The sequence below is a fragment of the Taeniopygia guttata genome, chromosome 19, assembly GCF_048771995.1.
Source record: "Taeniopygia guttata chromosome 19, bTaeGut7.mat, whole genome shotgun sequence".
Lineage (NCBI taxonomy): Eukaryota > Metazoa > Chordata > Aves > Passeriformes > Estrildidae > Taeniopygia > Taeniopygia guttata.
The window spans coordinates 204,272-232,121 of NC_133044.1; the positions used below are offsets into that span (position 1 = coordinate 204,272).

A 27,850-nucleotide genomic window follows, 5' to 3' on the forward strand; every position below is an offset into this window, starting at 1 on the left:
TCGAATACACATTATTTATCTTCCATTTCTGGCTACATGGTCATTATCACCCTGAAAACTGGAATAATACAACTATTTGATCCCCCAAGACTGTTACCATGCCAAGAAATTCATTGCGAATAGACATTTTGATAGACCTCATTCTTTGTCAATGGCAAAGTGGCAGCTACAGTTTTACACAAAATTAAAATGCTTAAGTCTTCCCTCCTATTTGGAAGACCTTATGCATACTTGTAGTCTGACTGTTTTTTGGGTAATGTGTCAATGTTCCATACTGATGAGAAAAGTTCATGCTTGTTTTAGGTCACTTTTCCCCCCTATGTGCTGCTTGATATTAATGATGTAAGTTGCTGTGTTGAAATATGAAATAATTGTAACCTGTACAGGAGAAGAGTTAAATTTTAACCTTTGAAAACTGTGTTTACATGCTTTAGTTTATATGAATAATGCATAAAGTTAGACACTAAGGTTATTTTCAAAGTCAGCCATCAGGATCAGGCTGTAGAAAACAAGAAAAGAGTGGTTTCTTTTCTGTTGCTCTCCTCCTTTCTTTAAATTACCCAGGATTCAGGCAATAGCATTGAAGTTGAATGCCTTTAGAATTTCTCACTAAACTTCAAAGCTTAATTTAGTCTCTGCTGGAATAAAGAAAGGCATAAAACAAGCACATTGGAATCCATTTAAATGAGTGACTGCAGAAAAAAAGAGTGCTCCTAAGAAAACAAATGTTCTGCACATTATTTTAACAGAAATCCTGCACCAGAACACAGTGGCTCAGGTGCAGCTGTGCCCTGTCCCCTGGGGTGGTGGGTGCTGTCCCAGCTCTGCCCTCCCTGCTGCAGGGTGGGGCCCCAGCCCTGTGCCCCTGAAGGCAGTGCAGAGGCTCCAGGAGACTCCAGGCAGGGACAAACCTCCTGGTCCTTGCATGGGGGATGTGGACCAGCTGCCCATGCAACCACACACGTGCATGTTTGTGTGTTTCTTTGACAATCTTCCAGAATATCATTTTAATAGGGCAGGTCAGCATGGAAGATTTGGTTTATTTTCCAGCACATTTGATGCTTCATGAAAGATGCAGTTGTACTGCAGACCACTCCTTTACAACCTTACTCGTCAAAGAAATGTTCTTGTCATTAGCAAGGTGTTGCCTTTAAATCACTTCCCTCTCTGTGTTTTTCATTCATTGTGACTTGAATTTTTTCCTATGAAATGAGCTGTATAATTTTGCTGGGGTGGTACTAAGTGATTTATTTCAGAAGTATTATAGGTTAATGCAGCTTCTGACAAATCTAAAAATCCAAGGGCTGTGATCATCTGTTTTGCCTTCAGCATAAGCGCTCATAATCCAGTCACTGTGTAACTGCAGCAGCTGCTCAAGATAATGCAGTTTGCTTCTAACCCACCCCATCGGTGCAGAACAGACCTGGAAAGGTCTCTTCACTGTGGTTCATGGGAGGAAGTTATTTTCTTATCATACCATATCAGTCCATGTCCTGTATTGTTTTCAAAGCACCAATGATACACAGGCAGAGGAAGTTCATCTCCCTTTATATAAACTTGTTTTATTAAAATTAGTATTTTCACTCAAATTTTTAAGAAATCCTTTACTTCACATGAACAGAAGCATCTTGCAGCAGGGCAGCCCCTTTGGCCACAGGGATTAACCCTCTCCAAGCTGCCCAGTGGCCCAGGATCATGGGGACAGCTGCCCTGCCATCCTGCGTACCCCTGTTCTCTCCCCTCTGCACAAGGACCCCCTGCAGGGTCAAACAAACCCCAAGGTGACTGCAGGAGTTAAAAATCAAACCTGTATGGCTGCTGGAGGGGCTCCAGAGGGCAGCTCTGAGTAGCTGTGGTTTTCCAGGTTGGACTGCCTTGGAGTTCCTCCAGGAATTTCAGGGACGAGGTAGGAGGTGTGATCCTACCCCTGCTGGGGCCAGAAGGACTGGGGTTCACCTCCTTTGCCCCTATTCTCCAGGTCTTCCCAGCTGACCATTTCTAGAACCAAGAGCACTGACCATGGTGACATTTGGCCCTGGTGTCCCACCATGACTCTCCAGATGAAGACATGAACGTGCAGAAACCTGTGTCAAGCCCCTAGCACAGGTGGCACTCCCTTCTCTGCCACCCCTCTGGGGTCTCCTCCATGCCTCTAGATCCAGGTTTGGGGCTGACAAAACCCAGGCATTCCCAACTGCTGCACTGCTCAGCAGCCTTCACAAGTACCTTTGCCATAACTGCTAAAGAGGTCTGGTCTTCTTTTTTTTTTTCTTTTTTTTTTTCTTTTTTTTTTTTTCCTTCTTGTTTGTTTGAGGGTTGTTGGTTTTTTTTGGTTTTTTTTTTTTTTTTTGGTTTGGCTTTTTGTCTGTTTTTCTAAGAAAAAAAACCAAAAAAACCACCTTCATTTTTAACCACAGCAGTGTGATACCAGCCTATCATCTTGGCACATACTCCCTGGGCAGCCCTGAGAAGTTTCTTCCCCTTAGGGCTTCATCCACTGTCAGGATGTATCTGTTGATAAGATCTTTCATTTCCTGGGTGAATGGCTCAAAATTCTTTTGCTTAGCACCAGACCGCTTGAAATTCCCGTCCCTGTTGTTCTCCACACAGAGCAGACGGTCCTCTGTCACTGTCACATTCAGAAACTCCACCATCTCCTTCAGCTTGGGGATGAGGCTCTGCTTCAGGTCCTCATAATGGACAACGAGCAGGCGCTTCCCATACTTCAGCCACTCCAGGACATGGGAGGCCCACCAGGAGGCATAGCTGTTCACAAAATCCGGCCATTCTGGATGACCAGGAAACCAGGAAAATGAGACACTGTTAGCCATGCTGCATGTCAGCAATTTTCTTTTGCTTTAGACATTAATGATACCTTGATCTCTATTTGCTCTCTTTGATAATTTAATTTTCTGAAGTCAAGACAGTCCTAGTCTTTTGGGCTGGACAAAGAGCATTTGTGGCTGAAATATAACAATTCACAGTTTGCAGTATGGGAAAGCCATTCCCAGCAGACTTTTTCTTTTTTTCTGGGGGCTATTTTGTCAGTTTTTGATGAATAGATCTTGAGTTGTGACTGATGAAAGGTGATACATCAGCTTGGGAAAGAAATGTGCTGTGACACAGGACACTTTTTCCCCCAGCCCGCTGCCAAGCCACAGCTATAATGCCTAAAATATGTACAAGGAGAAATGGAAGCCAAATGGCTTTTCTGCTGCAGAGTCTGAAAGCAGCAGTGTATCCAGTGGGGAAACTGCAGTCACCAGCCAGTTGCCAGTCAAACATGCAAAGTGTGGCCGGCAGGTTCTGAAGCCTTTTCGTGTGTTCAGTGGACACTGAATTTCAGTCCACTTATTGCTGTTATCCTTATTTTTCTGCAGTGCAGTAGCACCTGTGCAGCACTCTAAAATACCTGTCATGAAATGCCATGTTCCATTGGATCCTCCAAATCTAAAGTTAGATTTCTCATTGTTATTACATGCTGTAGGGAAAAATTTTCTTCACCTCAGCCTGGTGTGCACCCGAGCATTGTACATGGACATGTTTTCTATGCCCAACAGTGCAGTGATGCTCCTGTGTGCCCGTGGCAACGGTGCTGCACTCCCTTCCCCTCTGGGGGTGGACATACAGCAAGACCACACTGCTTCCACTGTGCAAGTGTCAGAGGTTTTGGGATTGATCTCAGCTGTGGCAGGACTCAAGTCCCACTGAATTTGTTAGCAACACTCACTCAGGTCCTAGTGTGTCCCCCCTTCCCAGCACACTGAGGAGGTGGGTTTCAAACCTACCTGTGTTGGGGTAATGCTCACCTTTGCTCTTCCAGTTGTGGTCAGTGGCATAGCCCAGATGCCCAGCGTATTTTCTGTTGAACTCTGCCATCAGTGACTTGTATGGGTTCCTTATCAACAGGATTGCTGAGTCGAACATTTCGATCTCTGTCTTGCCACTTTCATGTGTTTTCACACAGATGGTCCTTCTACTTCTCCAGTGATCTTTTTCTCCTTTAAAACCTGTTTTACGAGACAGGATTGTTGGCTGTTTTGCCTGATTATATGTCTGTGCCTTTTCCCACTAAATCATTCCCTACAGTGGTGTAAAGCTGGTGCGACTGTGCCAGTCAGCTAAACCGTGGCTGGAGCCCCGGCCACCACATTGGGCACATGCTTGCAGCCAGGCTATTCCTCTGCTGGGGGAGGCATCCTCAGCCCCAACACTGCAATGAGGCAGCTTTTCACAGGGCCAGTGCTTGGTACTTGCTGAACCTCTGCTGCCTCAGGATACAGTTCTCCCAGAATAATTAGTAATGTTTGAAAATTTAACCTACATGTTTGCTGAAGGATCTTACCCACTGTGTTTAGGTAACTGGTCTTTTGGGCCAGCCTGTCAGGTGGGAGCAGTGTGTGCACAGGGCACCAGTGCAGGCAGTGTGCCCATTTGCAAGTGGAGAGCCTGGCTGCTGGTCTGTTGGCAGCTGCCAGTCAGAGCAGCATGCTGCTGGAGCTGTCCCTGCTGCCATCTGCACTGCGGGAGGCTGCTCGGGCCAGGCGTGTTTAGTTGTACCATCATGCTCACAGCAACAGCCACTGCTGGCTCAAGCAGAAGGATGACAGGGCAATAAGCAAAGCTCTGTGCTATGGAAGGGCTGCCTGTGTCCCATCTCTTGGGCTCTGATACCTTTGTTGTAGAGGGCTCCATCAAAGTAATAACTTCCTGTGTAGTATCCTGTGGCGTGCTCTATCAGATGGCGTGCCCACGTATTCCCAGCTCCAGGAAAGCTTGACAAAGCAACAAACACTTTGGATTTAGTGGTTAAGAATTTTCTGTCTGTGCAGCGGGTGTCTGTGAGGAGAGAAGATACTTCATTGTTAGTATTGTGGCTTTTTAATAATTACACACACAGCTCTTGATTACAGTTTATTACTTCCTCCTTCTCTCTCTTAGTAGTATAGGGTATGAATTTGGTCTGGTTATGAGTCAGCTATTTCCTAAAATTAATTCAGCTGTATGAGGCCAAAGAGATTATCCTCAAAGAGGTTTCTGCTGGTTTTGTGTAAGGCAATGCTTTTTTGATAAAGCTGCAACAAGCCATTGTACTTGCTAGCAAGTTGCCTTAAAAGGTGTTGTGTAATGAGAGAATGGAAAGATGCATCTTCATGAGCATGACTACAAGAGGGGAATGTAGAGAAAGACTGTTTCCTAAACTCTTGCCTATATGGTAATACCCACTATTGTGGCTCAGACTGCAGTAAATGAGATCACTTCTACCCACTGCAGAAGGGGCAGAGGGGCTGTTTCCAGCAGCGGTGGCCCTGGCACAGTGAGGCTGGAGCTTGTACCTTGCACAGGTGTCTGATAGACCAGGCAGTACTGTCCCCCAGCTGCGCTGCTGACATTGTGGGTCCCGCTGCAGCGCCGCCCGTCCGTGCCCTCGCGCAGCGAGAAGCGCCTGGTGGGGTATCCACAGTAGCATTCCTGCCCTCGGATCACTGCCAACGGGAACTCCTGCAAAAGAGGGAAAACAGATCAGTGTGTAAATGCCATGGCATCAACAGCCTGCAGGGAGTGATGCTACCATGCAAAGAAAATAAATCTTCACAAGGCCACTGTCAAGATCAAAGCATTGATATTCTAAAGCTCATGCTACCTTCCTGTTACTGTTTTCGCATTTGGAGATTTTGAAATTCACCTTGCTTCTAGATAGGAAGCCTACTAAGGTGTGCAATCATGAGGAAAATAGTTTTGTTTGCAAGGAATAAATTCCTAAGGAAAACTATTGTCTGTAAGAAGTGTTTTTTCATTGATTTGATGCAGAGTAATTCAGGTTTTGGTGTACCAAACTTACCAGGGAAGGGTAACAGGTTGCAAAGCTGTGTAGTGGTGGGGTACCAAACCCCAGCTGCTGGGCTAATAGTGGTAAAAATTAAAACAAGTTTGAGGGAAATGTGCTAAATATTTGCCAAAGAAATTTGCAGTTGCTTACTGGCCCTAAAGTTCAGTTTTTCTACTTTCAGGTTTAACAGAAAGATTTGGGTTGCCTTAGAGTCCTGTGTGCTCTCTTGGTGGCACAGGGCTGTGCGCGCGGGCAGAAGGCTGAAGGAAGTTCAGGCAGTATTTGAGTGCAGAATGTTCCAGTCTATCTATTCCATATCAACACTTTTTGCCTTTTAAAAGTCTTTTGGAGTCTGGGAGCATGTGACAGGACTGCTGAGCAGCTTATCTCTTGCTCTTTCCCATGCATTCATCCTCTGATAAGGAGTGGAATGCAACTTGTGTGCTGTGTGTGCCCAACAGCCAACATTTACCTAGCGAATGAGATATGACATTGTCAAAAACTATTTACAGATTTGATCCAAGGGCAAAACATTTCTAGGTTTGCCTGCAAACAGAATTGTTTCCTTTACAATGAAGCAGTGTTTCTCAGATTGAGAAATTAGTAAGTGTCCCTGCCCTGAAACAGCCTAGAATAAAAGTGTTCCTTGTACCTTATGCCAAACGGCCTCTGCAAGTGATGAACTTTTCTGTAAGGCTGGAGGTTCTGTGAGGCAATAAAATAACTGCTCCTCTGTACTCCTGCATCTTCCGAAGGGGTCAGTGCAGGGTGCCACTGGTGCAGTGTCTGTCCCCAGGGCAAGCTGACCCTTACCTGCACAACCTTCCCATGGCTTGGGCAGCACATGAGTGAGGAAGGAGAGAAACCTGGAGTGGGTTTTGCATGAGAAATCTCAACTTTTTTTCTAATATCCAATCTACTCCTCCCCTGGTGCAACCTGAGGCCATTTGTTCATTCCATGGGAGAGGAGATTGCACTGCGGCCATGGGTCCTGGTCAAAGCATTGTAATCAGCCAACTAATAGTTTTAATCAGTTTTGTGATGTTGCAAAAAGTAATTGAACGTTGAGTTTGGTGCATGAGGCTAAATGTGGCTGCAGGCAAAATCAGACCATTTAGTGAACCCTGTGTAGAAAAAACCAGCCCCATTACAGTGGGGAGGAAGGGAAGGGAACCAACAGCCACTAAAGCGGAGGGTGCCCTGCCCGTGGCCTGTGCATGGCTCCTTGAGTGGAACTGACTCCCTTGGAGGGCACTAGAGCTTTCTTTTCGGATGCTGCCAGTCCACATCCACCCTCTGGCAGCATGTTCTCTCCATGAGCTGCAGCCACCTCCCCCGGGGGCAGATGCGGCTCAGGGCTTGATTGGAATGTGGCACGGAAAAGGTATCGATTTCCTCTCGGTCGATACTCATTACTTAGAGCAGCTTGCCTGTGTATCATGTCTGGTGGCACCACTCCGATGACTTTCCCTCCCACCATCCCCACTCCAGCAGTTGGACCAGATGCATCACTGGGTATTTACTCTGATGAGTTTTGTCCTTTAGAAACTCATTTGCAAATTCAAAGCTCTAAGGCACTAATCTCTGTCCTTCCCTCAGTAGATTAGAAAATAAAATAACAATTAAAAAAAGGATGTGAAATGAGAACTGTTCTTACTTTCTTGGAGCAAAATTCAGAGCACTTCTCCACCGTCAAATTGGGCTGTATCAATGAGGCTGGAAAGGTGTCCGTTAAATTTTCTGGAGCTCTAAAACATCCTCGATAGATAACATTCCTCCCTGCGGGGATATGAAATAGATTTCTCTTAAGAAAACGATGTCCGTAGTATCCTGCGTCTTTCACAAAGAATAATATTAGGTTCAGAAGCCAGAAATAATAAAATAAACTTCATATTATAAAGGCTGCAGAAATAATAGAAACTATAATAAACGCTAGAAAAACGTGTTGCAAATTGTGTGGTACTGAAAGGATCACACACCTTTATCTTTGTACTAACCACGGGAAACAGCGCTGCAGCACCGAGTTTAATTTCACCAGCGGAGGGCATTGCTATTATTTGCAGGTCCTGGTTTCCTCCGAAGACCTGCTTTCCCCTCAATGAGTTAAAAGCCCTGATAAAAAATCTACCAAGCTTCTGCATCAGAAAAGGAAATGAACGTAAATGGCTCCTGAAAACCCTGTCGTCCTCATCGTCTTCGTAGTCGGACCCACCTTCCTTTCATCTGCCCCTCTGCTCCCGCACCTTTTGGGGCCAAGGGAGCTTGCTGCAGCCTTTCAGACTCTAAACCGGGCTTTTGTCAACTGCTCAGGGAGATCACCTTCCACTGTGTCTCCAGCACCAGCCTCAGATTTCACCTGCTTCTGTAGAAACAGAACAGAGCTTGGCACTATTGTAGTTGCTCCCTTAAACGGCATTGCCAGAACTGATGTGGGAAGTGAGTTGAATGACAGGAGAGACGTGGTGCAGTTATGAAAAAAACAATTGGTTCTGCATGAATTTCTTGGCAGAAAAAAATAGACTCTCTAGCAAGAGTCTAAAGCAATCTAAGGAGAAGCTGCTTAAATTTAGTTCTTGTAACTATTCAGATCATTTACTAGAAGCAGAGCTGGATCTCTGAAATGACACAGATGTGAAAATAAAATAACTCCACCCAAGCTGAAAGGATGTCTACTTAGGACCAGGTCCCTTTAAGCATGGAAACAAATAATAAAAAGAGTGTTTTGACTTCTCAGAATGTTCTTGAAAGGTATTCTACTAAATCTCACACTGATACACAATTCCTGAAACAAAATGTTTACAAACATGTTTAGAGTTTCTCAGTAGTTAGGAAGAAAGCTTGACCTGCTTACACCGGCATCAGGAGGGAGCAGGATGCAACCATGGACTGCGCTGAAAACATCTGGGTCTGTGTGGTCTGCCCACTTTTTTGGGGGGAAGGACACCCTGAGGCACAGCCACCCTGGCCTCCCTGGCTGCCACAGCTGCACGCTCTGGGCTTCCTTACCATGACAAGGGGCAGGAGTCAGGGTATCCGGGGAACCACAGTGGACAGAGGGAGGGGAGACAGAGAGGGGAGACAGCAAGCCTTCCCTGTCTGGGAAGGTTTAAGTGGAGATGTCACTGAATCTGCTCCATATAAAAGACTTATGTGAGGTCTGTGCTCTACAGTACACAGTGTAAATCATGGGGGCCTTTACAGTCTCTTGAGTTACTTTCTAGCATACTTGTTCATTGTGATTAATACTTCTGTTGGCCTCTCAGCTGGTTTGTGTCAGGGGGATTCTTCAAAGAGACAACTATCAGGCATTTCTAAGGGCAAGAAAATTACAACTCTAGCTTCAGGCTAGACTAATTTGAGGAGTAATTCATTAATACTTTAAAAAATAAATTAAATGCTGTCTTTTCCTGAGGAATGTGCATATATATTTCATACTGGAGGTTTAAACAGTGATGCGTGTCCTGGGAAACCTGCCAACATGTCTGTCATCCTGACAGTAGCAATTTAGGTCTGTGTACCTTTGATATATAATTTATATGTAGCTGGTTGGATTATTGTACAAACCCTTGACTTGTCTTTAAGAAGAAATGAAGGACCATCAATACTGACACAACGTAAGGTCTTGGTGCTTCTTCTCAGCAAATAACATCCATAAGGTCTTGTGAGCTTGCCAATTGCAAAGACTGATCAGCTGCTTAGATCTCGTATGCGCTTTGCATTTGCCTAAAGGTTTATCCATTGAGTCCCCCATGGAAGCTAACTAAACGATGGGGTATCGATGGATTATCTAAAGATTGAACAAAATTCCCAACTCCTGCTGAAACAGAGCTCCATGGAAAAACAAAACTCTGGTCTCATTTCTCTCGGGAAAGGGATTGATGTGGCTCTTTCTGACCTTCACTTATTCCTTGCAGTCACATATTACTCATTTTGTTTAGGATCATCTGAGTGTAGGGTGGCCTTGATCTGAGTCATTTTCTGCCCTCCTCTTACAGGGCACCTCTTCCAAGGCTATTTCTTAAACACACCTGTGTTTGTACCCCTTCAGCAGTTACCAAAGTGAGTGTTTTTTTTCAGCTGAAATTCTGCTTCTGTTGCAGTCACTCTGCACTGTGTTGTTTCCTCCCTGGTGACAGGAACCTCGTAGGTGGCAGCCCCGAGGCAGTGTGCCAGGCACATGTCCCCGCTCTGGGGTGGTGAGCAGCAGTGATATTCTGGGGAGGAGCCAGGGACCAGACAAGCAGCAAATGGGCATTGTGCCCTTCAGGCACCTTTGTCCTTTGCTGCTTCAAACTCTGGTGACAAACGGAGCGAGACAAGCAGCAGGGACAGCCCCGGTACTCAGCGTGGCCGTGACATCTCTCCCTCGTGGCCTGCCCTGCCCGGGCACCACACTTACGCGGCCTGGCTCCTGCCCACAGGGGCTCCATGCTGTAGACCGAGAGCCGGTTCACCCCGCCGCACACAGAGCCCCTCTGCCCCTTGCACTCGCTGTTGCACTCCTCGGGCCTGGCGGCGGCAGCTGGCAGCGTGTTCCCGCAGTAGCACTCTGCTCCATAGGCCAGGCCCGCGTAGCTGTAAGCTCTGCAAGGAGAAACACCAGCCACTGTCACAGAGGGGCCCGTCTGCTCCCCAGGTTGTACCTGAGGAAGGGACCAACCTGTCCCCATGTCCCTGCATACAGCCTCTGCTCCTGGTCTGGGGCTGAGTCCATCCCGGGGACAGCGCGGCCTCCTCAGCAAGGGCAGCCCCTCAACAAGATATGGGCTAGAGACCAATATCTATCAAAAGATAGGTATCTTACAAAGACTATTTAACCAGTCATTTTTGACCAGGACAAAAGACAATATAATGTAAGTAGCCATGGTGCCATAGAGAATAGACAGCAGTGCAGCAGTTTGCTTCAAGCAGAGAAGCAGAACTATGCTGTGCCTGAAGGTATGAGATAATCACTGTTTTCATAGATGCTGTGTGTTTAACATACGAATGCTTTCCCCATTTCAAATTCAGTTCCACTTACTGCCAAAAAAGAGAAAATTTGCAGTGAAAAAATACCACTCACCTCTCAGCACAAGCTTCTTGACAGTGAGCTACTGTCATTTTTCTTAAGTCATAAAAGACAGCTCCCTTCAGTGTCCTCTCCCTCGAATCCTGAGTGAAACAGCCCATGTAGGTGCCTGTGTGCATACAAGACCAGGGTTAGGCAACACATATGGGATGTAAGGGAAAAAGCCATCCCAGGCTTATCCAGTGCTTCACACTGCAAGCAGGGCTGCCTTTGGTCAAGTCCCAACCTGTTTGGGGGTCCCACACCCTCTCCAGACCTCTCCATTGCTACTGAACCTTGGTAAGGGGTCAGTGCCACGGTCCTGTGAAAATGGGCAAAAAGGAAGTGAGACTTTCCCTTCCACAACTTCCTTTCAGCAGACTTGCTGTTGCACACCCAGAGTCCACAACCCACCCAGGAGTGCAGCTCCTGCATGCAGCTGCTGCCTGCTCAACTGCCTCCTTTGGGTGACAAAACATGGCACTTCTCTAAAGTACAGGAGAATGTAGCCTTCAAATGCTAAAAACTTCCAGAAATCCTCTTGGATTTCTCCCAAGTGTTCTTTAAAATCTCTAGCTGATAATGAGATGGTGCAAGAGAAATATTAAGAAAATCAATTTTCTTTGGATATAGAGAGTTACATTAAAGCTGTAATGGAAAGATAAATTCACTTTTAACTAGGCAGCACAATGTAACCATCACACTGAGCTATCTCCTCTCTGGTGTAAAGGAATCTCTTCAAATATGTCTTGCTTTACTTAGCATAGGAAAGATAAATGTTTCTTAGACTGCATTCAGTGCTCAGCCTAATTTTTGTTGTCATGAACAAAATAACTGTAAAAATCCAGCTCATTTTTTAAATATACAATTGGAATGATGATGTGGAGTCCTACTATTATACAGCAATTGTATGTCTATAAGTACATTTTATCATCAAAATATGAACGAAAAAAGGAATTTTTTTTTTTTTAGAAATAACAACATTGAGATGATAAGACAGGGAAATTAAATAATATAAGCACACATTAAATAATGTGGACAAGAAAAGAATATATGGTGAAAAATGAAACTAGAAAACATTATATTAAGTAATCCTCAAGAAAACAGAAGTTTGAGTTGCTCCACCAGGGATTTTGGAGCCAGGAATAATAAATCAAACATTTAAATATTACAAACACAACTGTAGATTCAAAGACCTGCACATGGTAATTTGCCAATGTGTAATTAGAAAATTCACAAGCTGTGAATACACACCCCCAGCACACTATTAATGAGGTGGGAGTCACACACTTGCAACAAAGATGCTCCACATTTTACTGGAGACTTTTGATTTGGGTACTCTGTCTCAAACCTGTAGCAGCAGAAAACTGAGGATGTGGGGCTGAAGAGCCTGACAGGGAGTCCTGGGCAGGCCAGGCACCCTGTGCCCTCCTCCCTGTGTCCCTCCAAGGCACCGCCAGCCTGGCAGCAAGTTCTCATTCACATCCTCCCATGAATGAGTCACGGAGATACCACAGTCTCAGAGTAGCATGTCATGTCAGCGATACAGTCCCTGTCACCTCTGCATCCTGTTCAATGGCAGAACCAGGCATGGGAAACTGAAAAACTCCATCCATTGGGAGCAATCAGAATAGAAAACTCTCACAGTTGTACTAACAGCATTTGTCAGTGTCTCTGTCAGGAAAAGTGTGGTCCCTACCCTGAGCCACTTGCAATGTCAGCAGGTGAGATAGCCTGACCTGGAGAAAAAAAAGACTTTGATTTTCTCAGCAAAGGCCATGTGCTCCTGGGTGGAGACAGAGCGAGGCAAAGTGAGCTGGGAGGTTCACAACAGGCTGGGGATATGCCATTGTTTGTGGCTTGGGTTAAGGGTCTGCCTGGGGAAGCCTTTGGAGGGCTGGCTAGCAGCCCCCGGGGCAGAGCTGCACTGCCTCGGAGCCACCACAGCCTTACTAGGATGACACCCATGAGGGGTGCACAAGCCCAGCCTCCATGGTCAGGCAGCACTGCTCTAAGCAGGAACCACGGGGCATCACTGAAACATCATTAAGCATTATAAGCATTGAGGAGTTCATTAGGTGTTGAAAGGGATCCATAATGAAATACCAAGCCTCTAAGTTTACTAGAAATGAATTGGAGAAGATAACATGCTCTACGTAGGTAGTTAAGTTTTAATTAATTACCTTCAAAGGCATTCCAATGCTTGTTGACAATATTGTTATTAATAATGTCCCTTTGTGTTCAATCAGATATTCAAATGATGCATATTTTAATCTACAGTTCAATATGGTGAGATGTACAAATAAATAGTCCTTCTGGCACGTCTCATCAGTAGCTAGAACCTCAGCAAGGTCCTGGCTGAGCAGCTCTCAGTCTCTCCCCTGCCACCAAAAGCTGCCACCAACATGGTGCTCTGAAGCATCTGTGGAGCAGCTGCAGCTTGGAGCTTCAGGTAACTCCAGCGGCTCAGTTTGCCTGACTCACACTGCGTGACTCATCTCCCACCACTATCACCTTCTCATTCCCATTTCTGACAATTCCCTCAGTAAGTAGCATGATGTGGCACCCATTTTATGGGATTTTGTGCTTTTTTTTTGGGCAAATTAATTCAACAAACTAAAAAGCAGTTCTAAAATGTGGTGTCTAGTCATCCAGATCCCATTCCTGTTTTATTATCAGTGAAACATCTCCAAGAACAACTAGTTCTTCTGAAAGCCAAAGCATCAAAGATTATAAATCAATACTTTGCTGCTGCAGTGAGGGCACAGCAGTCATCCAGCATGGATCCTTTGTACTTTGGCCTAGGCATATGCCTAAGAACTGTTTTGAAAGTGGTGATGAACAGGGAGGAGGGCAGACCTGCAGGGGCGTGTGATGCTCACCTGTGTCTCCCTGGGGTCAGTAAAGTGCAGGTTACGCGTGTAAATGGGCAGGCTCTGTCCCTTACCTTTGTGTTCAACAGTGTGCTTCACTGCTTTAAATCCTGCTGTCTGCAGGGGTTCCTGATTGCTGGTGAACCTGTGAAACCACCTTCTCCTCAGCTGCCTGAGCTCCGAGTTGCGGGCCATGAGCCAGTGCGGGCTGTGCCGCTGGTCCAGGGCCGGCTCCTGCAGCGCATCCATGCCCACCAGCATCCTGGGGCCAGGGCGGGGGTTCTGCAGGGTCCTGGGGTCTACGATCCCAACCCTGCTCATCTCCTCCAGCACGGGCAGGGCCTGGTTAGTGGGGGTCCCACGCGAACCTTGCTGGAGAACCAAGCGGGTCCGCTGCAGTAGCAAGAGGCTGCCAGCCATCAGGTAAGCTGCTGTGAGGAAGAAGAGCAGAAACTGGATCCGACGGAGAAACTTCTGTAGCCTGAAGAAAGCTTTGGCCATGCCCTTACTGAAACTGGCCCTTCACGCTTCCCAACAGGCTTCCAAATCTTCGCCTGACCAGACACTCATTCCTCCCATAAGTTCAGCCCATCACTTTGGTTACTTCTCCTGACGAAAAGCTTCTTCCCAGCTGGCTGCAGCAGGGACCAGTCTGCTGTGGCACTGCTGCCAGCCTCAGGTGCCTGGCTAGCTCAGGGGCTCCGTGGGCTCCTGGGGTGATGCCTTCATTGTGCCCTGCCGAGCAGCCAAACAGCCGATGCTGAAACCTGAAAGACCAAGGGGTGTAAGGCTGGTTCACATCCAAATTGAAAATATCCACCATCAGGGTGACTTTTCCCCACCCACCTCTTTTGGCTTTATCTGAGCATTTCTCCATCTGTTGTTTATAATTATGCACGTTAAGAACTACAGTCAAATGAGAATGATTGAGCTCAAGTGAGTTTCAGATCTTCCGACTTTTTAATTTTCTTTCTTTTAACTTGGAATGTACAAGCAATACCTTAATGATGAGGTTATTTCTCTTTGGATGTTTGGAAAATAAGTTCTTTATTTTCTTTTATCAATAGCCAACATCTCCATCCTTTGTCACTGCATGAACAGACATCTTTTTAGGGAGGTATTACCAAATTCCTTCCTTTCAGCTAAACAGTAGCTCAGCTACAAATGAAGATCAGAAGGAAACAGAAGTGTGGGTGTGTGGGAGGAAAAAAGAAATTGCATCAACTCACAATAGATAAGATAATAATTATTAATCTCTGTGCAGCACAAAGAAATTGAGCTTTATGTTGGAAGGATGTTTGGGGGTTCTGTGTGTGTTGTTTTAACAGAAACCAGAGATCCTGCTTTTTTTTTTTTTTTTTAGTGGATTCATATTGCCAATTGTTGATGTGCGAATGCATATGGAGAAAAACTAGTGAATGTTTGAAAAAATTTCAGCTCAAGTTCAGCAGATCTGTCTTGACCATTGCTGAGTTTTGCAGCTTTACTTGTGCTGATGTGTACCACGATGGGATTGTCTGGGCAGGAGAATTTCCTTTGTACTCTAGGGAACCTTTAACCTCCCATGGCAAATAAAAGCTGGCATCTCCCCATAAATTTCTGTTTTCCCAGTCTATCCTTTCTCTGTGGAGCCAGGCAAGTGTTGAGAAAAGATGCAGTGTTTTCCAGAAAAGACTTTTGCTTAGCTTGCAGTTGGGGCACACTCCTGAAATCCACAGTCCTGGCAATGAACATCTGCTCACTGTTTATTGTTTCAGTCATTGATTGAAAGTTTTGTGGATGCTCACTTATGCTGCTTTATTAAATATATGTTACAATTTAGTCTCCACCCATTCCCTTTTTCATTTGGTTGTGCAAATTCTGTCTTAGATAGCAACCAAACCAAAGATCCAAAACTTCTAGGACAAAAATAAATTAAGGTTCAGTTAAATCTTTTGTCAGTTGAGCCTGAATTCTTTTTGTGTGACCTTTTAGTCTCAATTCCTAAATGAGGCTGTCACAAACCAGGAGTCTCTGTCTCGAATCCCAGGAGTCTCTGTCTCGAATCTTACAATTCAGATGATCTTGAAGACCTGATTTAGGTACTTTCATTACTGGTATTTTTTTAAGTACATGTATGCTGATTTTAATTGTAGAGGACTGAGTAATATCCAGAAGTATTCAATGTGCTGATCGCTACTCTTTCTCCAAGGGCTGGTGAGCATGAGCAGTTGCGAAGCACTGCCAGGCTATAGCATCTTCAGTGAATTCTGACTGCTCTCTCTACAGCAGAAGTTACACACCTCCCTTCGGATCAGCTCCAAAGCCAAAGAAAATGCATTGATTTACACCAGCTAAAGAGCTGACCCCTAGAGTTAAATCTCTGATCAATGTTGTGAGTGCTCAAGAATTGCAGTAAAAGGGTCAGATGTATTGAGACAAATGAATGGAAAATTAGCAATAATTAGATCCTGCATGATGTTACTGCACTAATTCATCTGAAGAAATATTGTCTATGAGCATAGGTGGGATTTGATTCACTAGTTGTTCCTGCCATGGGGCTACTGTAAACTTGAGCTGTTCCCAGTGTGTGATCTGAAAGCAAGCAGTGTGCAGGCGTTGGCCACCTGAGATTCGGGCTGGGATGCCCATGCTCCGTGCAGTACTCGAGGTGAGGCTGGGTCAGCAGGGCAGGTGCCCATGTGCCTCGGTGGCCAGGCTCTCTCAGCCCAAGGCAGCCCTGCCCCGTGCAGCTGCTGCGAACCCTCAGCGGTCAGATGGCAACGGCTGCAGTCACACAGCAGTTCAAAAGGTTTAAGATTTTCCCCCCCACCCAGCAGAAAGATAAGACTAGATAAATATATCAGATTTGCAGTCATTTCCACCCAGCTGTAATTCAGGGTTTCTCAGTTCTTTTGGTTTATTCACCGAGAGAAATGCTTCAAGCCCAAGTCTCAGATGACTCGGTGTTGCTGGTGTTGGAGAGGCCATGCTGGGATAGCTGGAGCTTTCTGTCTCATCAAGCAGTGCCCACATCTTGGCTGGAGAAGGGCCATCAAGACCATGTAGCAAAGGTCAGGAATATTATGCTTGAAACGGCCTCAATCAATTTAGTCCCTTTTAATGCCACTTGTGTGATTGGTCAGTGGATTTTGATAGCTTCTCCATGCTTGTAGTGATGAAAAAAGAAACAGCTAGAGGCCACATCAATGCCAGGATGAGAGGATCTGGCACTTGCCTGGACAGCACATGGCAATGCCTCCTGGAGCCAAGGGAGACTAGTCTGGCCAATGTCTGCCCAAACAGCACCTGGGCTGTGCACAGTGTTCTGCCTCCACACGAACAGGATGGAAAGCTTGCTGTGCATCAGCAGAACTGGGGAAAACACCCAAGGCATTGGACCTAAATTAACTGTGCAGCAGGCTCTGCTTCCAAACATCAAGAAATATTTGGCATTGTTCCTAGTGCTCTGCCAAGTTTGTTTATGTATTTGTTTGTTTAGTAAGAAGAAGCTGCTCCGGAGTCTCAAAGAGGTAACCTTGCCCAGTGGTTGAAAAAGTTTAAATGGTACAAGGTAATTTTGCTGCATTCAACATGATGTGTACGAATTACCTCCAGATGCACTCACCCTTAGAGCAGTTGCCATGACAGTACATTGTAGTAAAACCCAACCAAATAAATAAGCAGACTCTCCGCCCACAACCACTGCTGCAAATGTGCAACTCAAAAATTAAATGTTGCTTTTTAGTGGGGAAATAGCAAAGTGCTGCTGAAATAAAAACTGTAATTTGATTTTTCCATAAACTGCATATTGCAATATCATCAAAGTATGCCTAAAAGAGCTGAAGTGCATCACTTCTGATTATGATATTTAAAAGGAAAGACTAAGGAGGAAAGAACTAGTATCTGTAATAGAAAATGTGGCATTTGTCTTTTTCATGCATGTTTCACCTAAAATGAATGAAGTGAAATGGAAGAAAACAAGTCTTCTATCCCTATTTATCAGTTCTCACAGCCAAAGGGGGCTTAGGACCATAAGGATTTGAAGTTGTTAATAAAATAGTAAAATTACAATTGAAAAGACAATGATGGATAATTGATGGGCAGTGAGAATGGTTAAATGGCAGAGGAGACCTCTAGGTGAAGAGGGCAATGAAAGAGTTAACACTGCACTGAAAAAAAGGGCAATAATTCGCACTGGAAATTATCAGCTTTGGGCATGGAGAGTGGAAGCACAAATCTACAGGGCGCTGGGACTTCAGCAAGGAAAGGATCTCTTGCCACCAAAAGAGTTGCTATAAGGAAAAGCAGATCAGTACCTTGCTTCCGAAAGGAACTCACAAAATCTGACAGAGGATATCACACTAGGCAGCTGCATTCACGTATTTGTAGAGAAAAATAAAAGTAACATGATAAAGTTCTTGGCAATTTTACTCTCCTAGCTGAAGGAGCATTTACAGAATTTTTAAGGGAAGACTGAATATTTTCAGTGATGTCATGAATGCTGCTAAAGGTTGAAGACACTGAAAAACAGCCCCAAACTTGCAGGTGAAGTGTTGCTTAACTGAGGACTGTCCCTTGATGTGCGCTTCACACAGAAGCTCAGGTCAGTGCTGCATTGACAGCTGCAGGTCATCAAGAGTTGGTCCTTTTCTAAAGACCAGCAGGATTTTCAAAGTTGTTGGCAAGGAAGCAAGATGATATTTCTTGTTGTAAACTGAAGGGAATTGGACTTATGATTACTATTTGTAGAAAAATCCATCCCTCTGCCATGTCTCTCTTTTGTCAGCTTTCTTTGAGGACAAATGCAGTCAGGCCTCAGCTGAAGGATTGTCTTGCAGCCTTTTCCTTGGATACATGCTGCCATTTTCTCAGTGTTTTGGAAAGTCAAGACAAATATCAAATTGTGTGAATGCATATAGGAAGTAAAACTCTTAAGCCACAGATTTGATGTTGGGACCCTCTCAACTGTTTGCAGTTCCCCCTATTCCAATCATTCTGAGAAACTTCAAGCACTTCTTACAACTTACAAAGTTTTCCTTGCTAGAGGATGTGACTGTACTGACCCCACATGTCTCCCTCCCTCCAACAAGGGAGGTCTGCCACCAAGCTGGAAATTAGGTAGAAGCACACAGATTTCTCCACATGCTGTGGTGACAAGTCTTGCAGCTTGAGAGGGCTCTCCAGTGAGTTTACCATGGCTTGCTACACGTGGGCTTGCTACAAGATGTAATCAGATTGCAAAATTATCTTTGATGGTGAGATTGTGTTAAAACCTTTAAATAACACCAAACTATGACAAATAAGAAAAAAAATCTTTATGTGGAGTTAGCAGAAAGATGGTGAAAAACTCTATAGTCCATTAACTGGTCAAATCAAGTTGAAAGTAACACAAATTTAAAATATATATTATACCCTATTCAGAAGAGGAGGTGCTTTACAGAGACAGATAATTCAGCTTTGGAAGGCAAAGGCAATGCCACAGAGCAGAGCTGTAGCCTGAAGCTGGAGAAGTTGGCACTAACCTGTGCAAATCCTTTCCTAATGGCACTTTCACCAGATATTCAGCTTTTTAAGACCAATTTTTTAGCATACGTAGGTGTAAATCCAGACAATAATGTTGGTGATTTTGAGGTGGGGGATGCAAAGGAGCCTGCGGGAGGCAGATGGTCCAGCAAGGCTTATTGTGAGAGTGCTGACTTGGAAAGTGCTCAGGGACAGCTTGAGCAGAGATCACACTGTGGTATTTCTCCATTAATCCCACACTTTTTACCTAACTCAAGCCATAATGCAGTAATCAGCAGGACTAATTCCATGGCAGTATGGAAGAGATGCATGCAGACACATGCATACCCACATTTCAGGGGTACATGTGCTTCCACATCCATGTGTGTGCATTCTGTAAACAGAGTGATGTGTGCTCAAGAGGTAGCACACAGTCTGCTGTCACCATTCTCTCATAAACTGAAAGCTTCCAGCAAACTATTACTGTATCGCAAAAGTATTTAATTAACAATAAAACATTCATGAATGATGTATGTTCTTAGGTATTAAGCGATCAACCACCCAGCAAATAATGCTCTATCTGCATTTTCCAAAAGCTCCTATGTGGTCTTTAGTTGAAGTTTTGCACAAGAATGTTGTAACAAATGTACCATATATTTATGTTTGCCTTAGCCCACAGGGTCGACAAGATGAGATCTTTCCCTGTGTACAAGGAAATTACTAGAATTAAAATTACACACAGATCTGTAACTTAATCATAGGTGTTTTAGAAATGTCTTTCATAAACCCTCAGTATCTGAATTCCTGCAACATTCACCTACTAAACATTGATAAGAGTCTGCACAGCGATGCTCCAGAAACTGATGGGAGAAGCTGATCATTCCAGCCTGCCTCACTAGCCTGTGACACACACACACACACTTGCAGTATCCATTGCTGACTTTTCAAGTGTAATGTTCCATGGATGCCTGGGGAAGGGCATCTCGAGAGCAACCTGCAGTCTTTGTAAATAATGCTGCTAAGCCCTTTGAATTAGATGCTGTGGATTAATTTAGTGAAATAAATAGTCATTGAGATTGCAATGAATGCTGGTACCTCAGCCTCGAAAAAGTTGTCCGGTTATTGCTCGTGCCCAGGCCAGCTGGCACACGGCTCACAGAGGCAGATCCTGAACGGTGTAAGAAAAAGAGGAAAAACCTCACCTCTCTTCTGTGGCTGAGGAGCCCCTGTTGTAGCCAGGCAAAGTCCTGTGCAATCCAGTGAAATATTACAAAAGGCCGTAATGCATATCTGAAAAGCTGATAAATCCTGCTCCCTCTGCCCTTCCCTACTAATCCCTCTGCTGCCTCCCGCTCCCAGCGCGCAGAGCCGTAATCCTGCGCGCCCGCTCGGTGCCGTGCCCGGGTCTGCGGGCTCCGCTCCTCCCGCTGCCCGTGCCGGGAGCTGCCCAGCCCCGCTCCGCGCCCCGCTCACCGCTCACCGCTCACCGCTCACCGCTGCCGCCGCGTCCCTCCGGGCTCCCTGCGGCTCTCCGGGCTCCCTGCGGCTCTCCGGGCTCCCTGCGGCTCACCGGGCCGGGGCGCCGGGGTCCTGCGCCCTGCGGGAGCCCGCCGGAGGGAGCCGCTCCATGGCCTCCAACAGGCAGGATGGAAGCGGCGTCCGCCTGCGCTGCCAAAATCCTCAAGCGCAGCCAGTGCGCTCGTGTTTCATAACGCTGCCCTGCCCGGGGAAGCAGCCTCTCCTCTAAGGCTGCCTCACAGCAGAGCTCTGCAGCCTTCTGCAGCTGCCGACGTTTCCAGACCTACCCATTCCCTCTGCCTGGGTGTTTGTCCAAAGGCACGGATGGCTGCATCGGCAGAGAGCTGAGTGGCAGCAGCAGCAGCAGCGAGAAGCCCTAATGCGATCAGCTGAACGGATGCTCCCGTGTTTGTTTCTCGTGCCTCTTCCCACTAGGGGCACATCCCTTCGGAGCTGCCCCTCTGGAGACCCGGACCCCTTCCCAACAGGTCCAGAGGGTCCCGAGAAAGCAAGTCCCTGACAGCCTCCCAGCACCAGCTAGGAGATTTCGGGCAGAAAATTGTTATTCTGGGCACAGGTGGCTGGAAATAAATTATTTATAAATGTGAGAGCTGAAAGGCAGTTGCTGGTGTCCTCAGGATTGCCTGCACTGCCACCTTCCCTGCATGTTCCAGCTCCATCCTGCTGCTGCTTCACATGGAGATTGAGCAATTGATAATTATTCTTAAAGCATCTGCATTTAAATGGGGACTGGCTGCACCCCTGCCTGGGGTTTTGAAATACCCTGTGGTCTACACATATCTAATGAAACCTGTGGAGATCCATCTCTTGGAGTCAAAACAGAATGTGGATCAGAAACATCAGACCCAACACCTGCCTGGCTGTGAGAAGACAGCACTTGGGTTTTCTTGGATGTGGGAGGAAAGAGGGAATTGGGATGCCGCATGGGGACCGACCGTTATTTCCTCTCAATATGCTGCACATTGCTTCATGCTCTGACCAGTCCCATGGACTTGAGAGATGCAGGTGTGTGCATCATGCATCACCATGAGTGCACCCCGCGAATGGGGTCTGAATCCCACAATGGGATGCTGACACTACTTAAATGACACTTGGCTTTCCCATCTCCACGTGACATTGGAGAAGAGGAACCTGGTTGTTCAGTTCAACATGAACAACTGAAGTGCTTTTGCTCATAATGAGTGTCCTGTGGCACCTGATGGACTGATAGGGATGCAAGCCTAGAGTGATTTGGTGAATTTTGATTAACAGAAAACCCAGAGGCTTAGCAGTGTAACATTCAAAATTTAAAATGCTGATGGGTGGAGATCTATTCTCAACCCCAAGAAGTTGTGCATCTGTTAGGTTGCAACCCATCCAACCTTCATGTGGGTATACAGCTTTAAGGCTGTAAAATTGGGAAATTAATTTAGTTTTACTGAAATTAAATTAATCAAATGTTAAATGTAATGACATTTTCAAATGTGCTGGGTTGGGGCCTAAATCAATAGAATTGCAGGACTGTGCCCAGGTGAAACAGTGGCAGAAAATGCAGTCAGCATTCTCAGTGAGAAAAACTATGCTGTAAATGTACCAAACTCCTGACGTGCTCCACAGCACGTGTGTGGACAGCAGAGGTGTATGGAGGTGTGTTGGGCAGGTACAGCCACTCAGGACCTTCGCTGCAGCAGGGACGGCTGGTGCGGTCTGCAGCCACCTGGCACGCTGAGAGCACCGGGGAGACCTGCCTGCTGAGAGGAGCACCCCGGAGAGATGCTGTCACTTGGACATGGGAGCTGTTTGCACTCCAGATTTGACATGAGAACAAGCACTGTTGTTTGGGGGAGTCTCACAGCTGCTCTGCCTCGATTTCTTAACACAGGTGAAGCCCAGACAAACTGATGGGGTTTATAAAACAAGAGCCCCACTGCATTGAACCTTCTCTAATGCCAGTTAGTTTCCAGGACTTTGTGTACAAAATACCACTTGGGGAACTGCAAGACCTGCTACATCCCTCGGTTAGAGTCCAACTTCCTCAAGATAACCTGGCTGAGGGGTTATGGCTGCAAACATCAGTGTCAAGCCACCACTCAAGACTCCAAGCAGCCCCACTTAGGGGAGATTAGCAGGAAAATAAAGGTAGTTGTATCCAAGGGTGATGGCAGCAGTCACTTCTGAAATTACGGCGGTGGACTATTGGGTGGTGGGGGTAGGAGGTGCTCGGTGTCCCCTGCTGGGTGATGCTGTGTCGCCCACACAGCCGCAGCTGCCGTCGGGGTGTGACCACCGGCAGCTCCCTGTCCTGGCCGTAATATCTCCAACTCCCTAATTTCCAGTCTGGTTAGTAATACAGCTTTTTTCTCACTCGCTGAGGAATCTTTCTGTCTCTCACAAGCAGCTTTGTGAGAAGTTGGCTTTGCGATGCACACTTCTCACAGCTGAAAGGTGCTCAGCTCTGTTTAACCCAGCCTGATGGCAGAGGGGGGTGGTGTGTTTGGTTTTTGTACTTTGTTCACAGTTTAAATGCCTTAAGGAGAAATCCTTGTTGAGTGTTTCAAGCACCAGCACAGACATGAGCATGGCAGAGCAAAGCCATCGCTGTGAAGGGTGAGCAGAGGAGTCCACCTGAAGCTCTGTGGTGAAGGTGAATATTGTGCCTTCAGCGCCCACCAGCAGCAGCCCCGGTGCCACCACCCCGGCCCCGCAAAGGGGGCACTGCTGGGAACACCCACTGTTGGATGGAGAAGGAGGAAATGTGATGCAGTCTATGCAAAGAGGCACGAGTGGTGTTGATAATGAAGAGAGGGTGTGAGATTGTTTCAGAAGTTTTCAGGGTCAGACCTATAGGAAATTATTCTCATTATTTACTCTCACTGTTTTCTCCCTGTGTTACCCCATTGTCTGCAGGGAAGCTGTACCTTGACAAGATCCATCTGAGTGTCTGCTGCAGCTCCTAATAAATTAAGAGGGAACTGTGTTCTGAACAGGGTGCAGAAATGGGAAAATGATACCTAATAATACTAGGAGAAAAGGAGTAAAACATAGGGGAAAAAGCCTGTGTGCGTTATGGTCATGTTGTGAAATCAGTCACTGATGGGAAGTGGCAGCTGGAGGCAGTCTGTGCCTCAGTAAAGTTCTGGGCACTTTCTTTCTCTGCTTGATGGTTCTGCATGGTTGTTGCACAAAATACAACAAAGAAATTTGGAATGAGTAGCATTACTTTTAGAATCCTGTTGTAGGAGCAGTTCTTGTGTTAAATGACTCAAACTTTCAGTCACTTCAGAAAATAGTCTCAATTGTAACATTAAGGATCAGTTCAGGAAAGTGACAGGTTTTTCCAGTGCAGTTTCAAGAAGAAATATCTAAAAGATTGTGTGGTTTCATAAAGAAATGTAATGTAGCAAATACTTGTCCTTTTCATCTAATAATCCTAAATACTCAGGGATTAGGCATTCCATGTAATGCCTACCTACAATTTTCAGTTATCTATGAAAGAACTGAGCAAACCAGCTGTTTAGTGACATCACTCTCTTTTCACAATGACTGTGTTTATAACATACATGCCATGTTAGGTGTAACACAAGGAAAATGATGAAGTCTAATACGATTATTGACAAACCTTTGCATAATCTCAGAGCACCTATAAATATGCCAAGTGCCAGGCACAGAACATTTGTTAAAGATTGTGCAGATCAGTGCACAGTCTTGGATCTTACACTCTAAGATATCTGTCAGAGTTTGCTTTGGCTGTTGGAGTAAAGCTACAGTGCTCTGTGCAAGTGACACTGAAGCACAGGGGCTCATGCTGCTCCTGCTGGCTCAGGTGATGGGGGAGGGTGGCTCAAAAGGGTAGAAAGAGGTGCTCCCATCTTTACTATTAGCATCCTCAGGTGTCTCAAATAACATGTAATCGCAGCCTTTCTGTCAATGCTTGGAGCCAAGAGTTTTGAACCCAGCCCTCAGCACTAGGCAGCTCAGGACATTATGAGGGCAGAAGCTGCCAGGAGACATTTGGGACAGTGTGAGGTTGTGAAGTTTTGGGGTCAGTTCTCTTTACCAAATGGGGGAAATAAAACATCTCAGCTCTTTGTCTTGGATATATGCTTAGATTTTTTTTCCAGCACAACTCATAACCTAGATTAAGTGCATGTTGTGCCTAATTACTATTTAGAACAATAATGGATATAACAAAACAGCTCATGATTAGAAAAGTGTAATGATATCCTTGTGCAGAGTTAATGGAATGAAAGCTCTGGTGGAGCTCTGGACCCAGGCAGAGTTGGGGGATTTTCAGCCTGGAAAGGTTGGGTCGCAGGGCATCTGTTTTCTTCTTTCTGCTCTTAGGTCCCTGGGCTATAGAAAATCCTGCAAAGCACTGCAGTGTGTCCAATGCATATGAGAACTGTGAATGTTAATTGAGAATTTTGTTTGCTGTTTGCCTTAGTTTTAATAATATACATTAAATTATGCTTATAGTTGCACCTGCGTAAACCCATAGCTCTTCTGCACCAGCTACTGGGCTGATTTCGGATTTTCCTCTTCTTGTTCCTCCATCGTCTGTCAGTGCAATGTCTCACCATCCTCACTTCTTCCAAAGGCCCAGCTAGCTCTGGAGGCCACTCTGCGTGGAGGGTCCTGGCTGCACAGAGGTGGGTGCCAGCTGTCCAGACTGTCCAGCTTGCACTTGCTGTCCTGGGAAGGCAGAGCCACGGGGTCTGCCTCCCCTGAATTCGGACGCGCTGCTGCCAGCAGAACAGGTTGCTTGGTAACTGCAGCCGCATTTCAAAAATGTACCCTTTTACAGCCAGCTTCCCAAACTAATGCCTCTGAAAGGAAGAGTTGTTCTTTCAGGATCATTTTAATTTTGTTCTTTCTTTAAAAAAGGGGAGGGGTGGGGGGGAAGAGCCTTTCAGCTCCAGATTTGCTTTTCTTCTCTCCTCTTTCCCTGCATCTGGTACCACAAAGGGGAGCAGTGTCACATGCCCAGGAGCAAAGCCCTTTCATCCTTCTCTCCTTAGGATTAAGCTGTTATATTTTCTGACTTTCAGGATGAATGGAAGGAAATGTTGAGCACTTCCCATAACGTCTGCATTTGGCATTTTCTCTTTCCTGACCATGGTTTTCCTCTTCTACGGGTTCTATCTTTCTTTCTCCCCATAGCTGACAAGTCATTATGGAAGGTGGGACTGGTGTCATAGGAGTGTTTGGTGTCTGTTCTCAGCTTTTGTGATGGTTTGCTGGATGTCCCTGTTGGACATGTTGTGTGCTCCTCAGACCTTGCTGTCCCTGTCCGTGTGGGGATGGGGACAGGTCAGATTATTCATGCAGATTCAATGCTGGTGATCTGGAGTCTGGAGGAAGAGCCCACAGTCACTCCTTGTGTACAGGACAATGCAACTTGCGTCGAGAGATGCACAATCCCTGTCCAGCAGTACATGGCAGCGGCAGGAGCAGGACAAGTGAAATCACCCCTAGTGCTCTGAAGGTCAGTGCCACGTCTTGGGCTCAGAGGTCAGGTCAGCCGTCGTGCTGAATCCATTTAGTGTGTCCGAAGAGCTGCGCTCAGTTCCTGCTGGCTCCATCTGCTTGAGAATTGAAATGATGGTGACATAACAACACTCACTGTAGGCTGTCACTTTTTATTTCACCACTGCTGCCCCATCACATAGAAACACAAACAGTTGCAAAAGAAGTACAACACCCAGAGAAAGAGGCTGCTGACACAATGGGAGTATGGGACATGGACAGAGCCTGAAAACACGAGCTGGGCCCTGCTGGGCACGACAGGCACTGTGAGAGCTGGGCAGAGAAACGGGAACGCTGTGGTGATGAACGTTGTGTGAAAACAGAGCTGGCAGAAATCATGAGGAAAGGAGTGAGTGCTGATAAATACTGCATTAATAACAAGAAAGGATGACTCACAGCTCAAGCTGACTGTATGCTCATCTCCGCCTTCCCAGCAAGTTCAGAACCACGCACTCATTACCGGGCTTTGTTCTGCCCGTTTGCTTTTAATTTCTGATTCTCTGTTCCGGATGGCTGCAGTCATCTGAACCTTTGGATGCATTAATATTTAAACAGGATGGGCAACAGAAGGCTGTGAAATGTCAGATGTGTCTGAAAATCAAGAGGGATTTGGAAGTAGATGATGGGTAGGTGGCTGTCTTAATTCAGCAGTGTAACAGCAGAGCTAACACAGACTCCCTCCTCTCTCTCCTCCCCTCCCACATGCACTCACTGAAAGGAAAATAAAACACATTTGTGTTTGTTGGCAGCTGGTGATGCATTCAAAAGGATCCTTATTGAGCAGATAAACAGTCGTGTCTCTCTCCCCTTCCCCAAGTTCTGGGCTGATGACTAGTTTCCCTTTTATTCTTAGATGGAAAAGGCTCTTCAAAACATAAGCATTGATGTAAGAAATCAGAAAAAGGAAAAAAGTGCACACTCATACTTCTGTATCTCATGGCTTGCTCAGGGCATGCAGAGCTGAAGTCAAACGGCAGCTGCTCAGAGCCGGCATTTTCAGAAAGCGGGAGTCAGACCTTCCAAGTCCACTGCTAGTGTCCTTTTAAGAGCTATTAATTTATCAGAGTATTTCATATAATCTGACAGGAAATTATATTTACGATGCTTTTAGCTCCATTTGGGACATTTTTTTAACACTACTCCTGGGATGTAAATTATTTTAAAATCATCAATTTAGTTCTTCACATGAAGAGATGAAAGCTTAACTAAAAAGCTTTCTTGTTCATGGCAGTCTTAAATTCTCCAGCAGATCTCTGGATTTTTGCTTAATTGAACACCTAAAGAATAAAAAGACCTTGGCCTCATAACACTTTTAGTAGAAGTAAATGTTAGATTTATTTAGCCCCATTGACTTTGGAAATACAACCACTAACAGCATCTGTTTAAGCACCGTCCTTCGGAATGGATAAAGTGTTTTATCACCAGACATTAAATTCACTGATAGAGCATTTTATGCACCCCTCTGCCCCTTGTACAGTTCTTCTGGCCGCTCCAGCCCTGTATTCCCAAGGGATGGGTAAAGCCACATGGAGGTGTCTGTGGCTGCTCTGCCCAGTGAGGGGGTGGCAGTGG

The 27,850-nt window shown here is 45.8% G+C and overlaps 1 protein-coding gene and 1 long non-coding RNA gene across 12 annotated transcripts in view; one reads left to right on the plus strand and one right to left on the minus strand.

The window, feature by feature from the left end:
- The window catches only part of LOC115497794 (uncharacterized), a 148,980-nt gene that overhangs the window by 49,574 nt on the left and 71,556 nt on the right, over window positions 1-27,850 (plus strand). The gene's annotated exons all lie outside the window — the stretch shown is intronic.
- Window positions 1,537-21,130, minus strand: WSCD1 (WSC domain containing 1). 5 transcript variants are annotated; one of them, XM_030288237.4, is made up of 9 exons: window positions 20,708-21,130; window positions 13,825-14,517; window positions 10,893-11,007; window positions 10,230-10,414; window positions 7,488-7,609; window positions 5,337-5,502; window positions 4,675-4,839; window positions 3,810-4,010; window positions 1,537-2,788 (listed from the first exon to the last, which is right to left on the minus strand). In XM_030288237.4, exons 2-9 carry the CDS (start codon window positions 14,249-14,251, stop codon window positions 2,436-2,438), a joined length of 1,734 nt encoding a protein of 577 aa, XP_030144097.1. In that variant the 5' UTR covers window positions 14,252-14,517; window positions 20,708-21,130; the 3' UTR covers window positions 1,537-2,435. The 5 variants fall into 5 exon arrangements, with proteins under 5 accessions (XP_030144097.1, XP_012424210.1, XP_030144096.1 ...); XM_012568756.5 differs by having other exon boundaries at window positions 20,715-21,128; XM_030288236.4 differs by having other exon boundaries at window positions 20,729-21,120.

Bases quoted from the DNA above. Each gene is read 5' to 3' on its own strand.
- WSCD1 (XM_030288237.4), bottom strand. From the start codon at position 14,251: ATGGCCAAAGCTTTCTTCAGGCTACAGAAGTTTCTCCGTCGGATCCAG. The intron at 7,610-10,229 runs GTAAGTGTGGTG...ATATCCCCGCAG, and splicing joins GTGGGCAGGAGCCAGGCCGC to GGAGGAATGTTATCTATCGA. The intron at 4,840-5,336 runs GTACAAGCTCCA...CTCTCCTCACAG, and splicing joins CTATCAGACACCTGTGCAAG to ACACCCGCTGCACAGACAGA.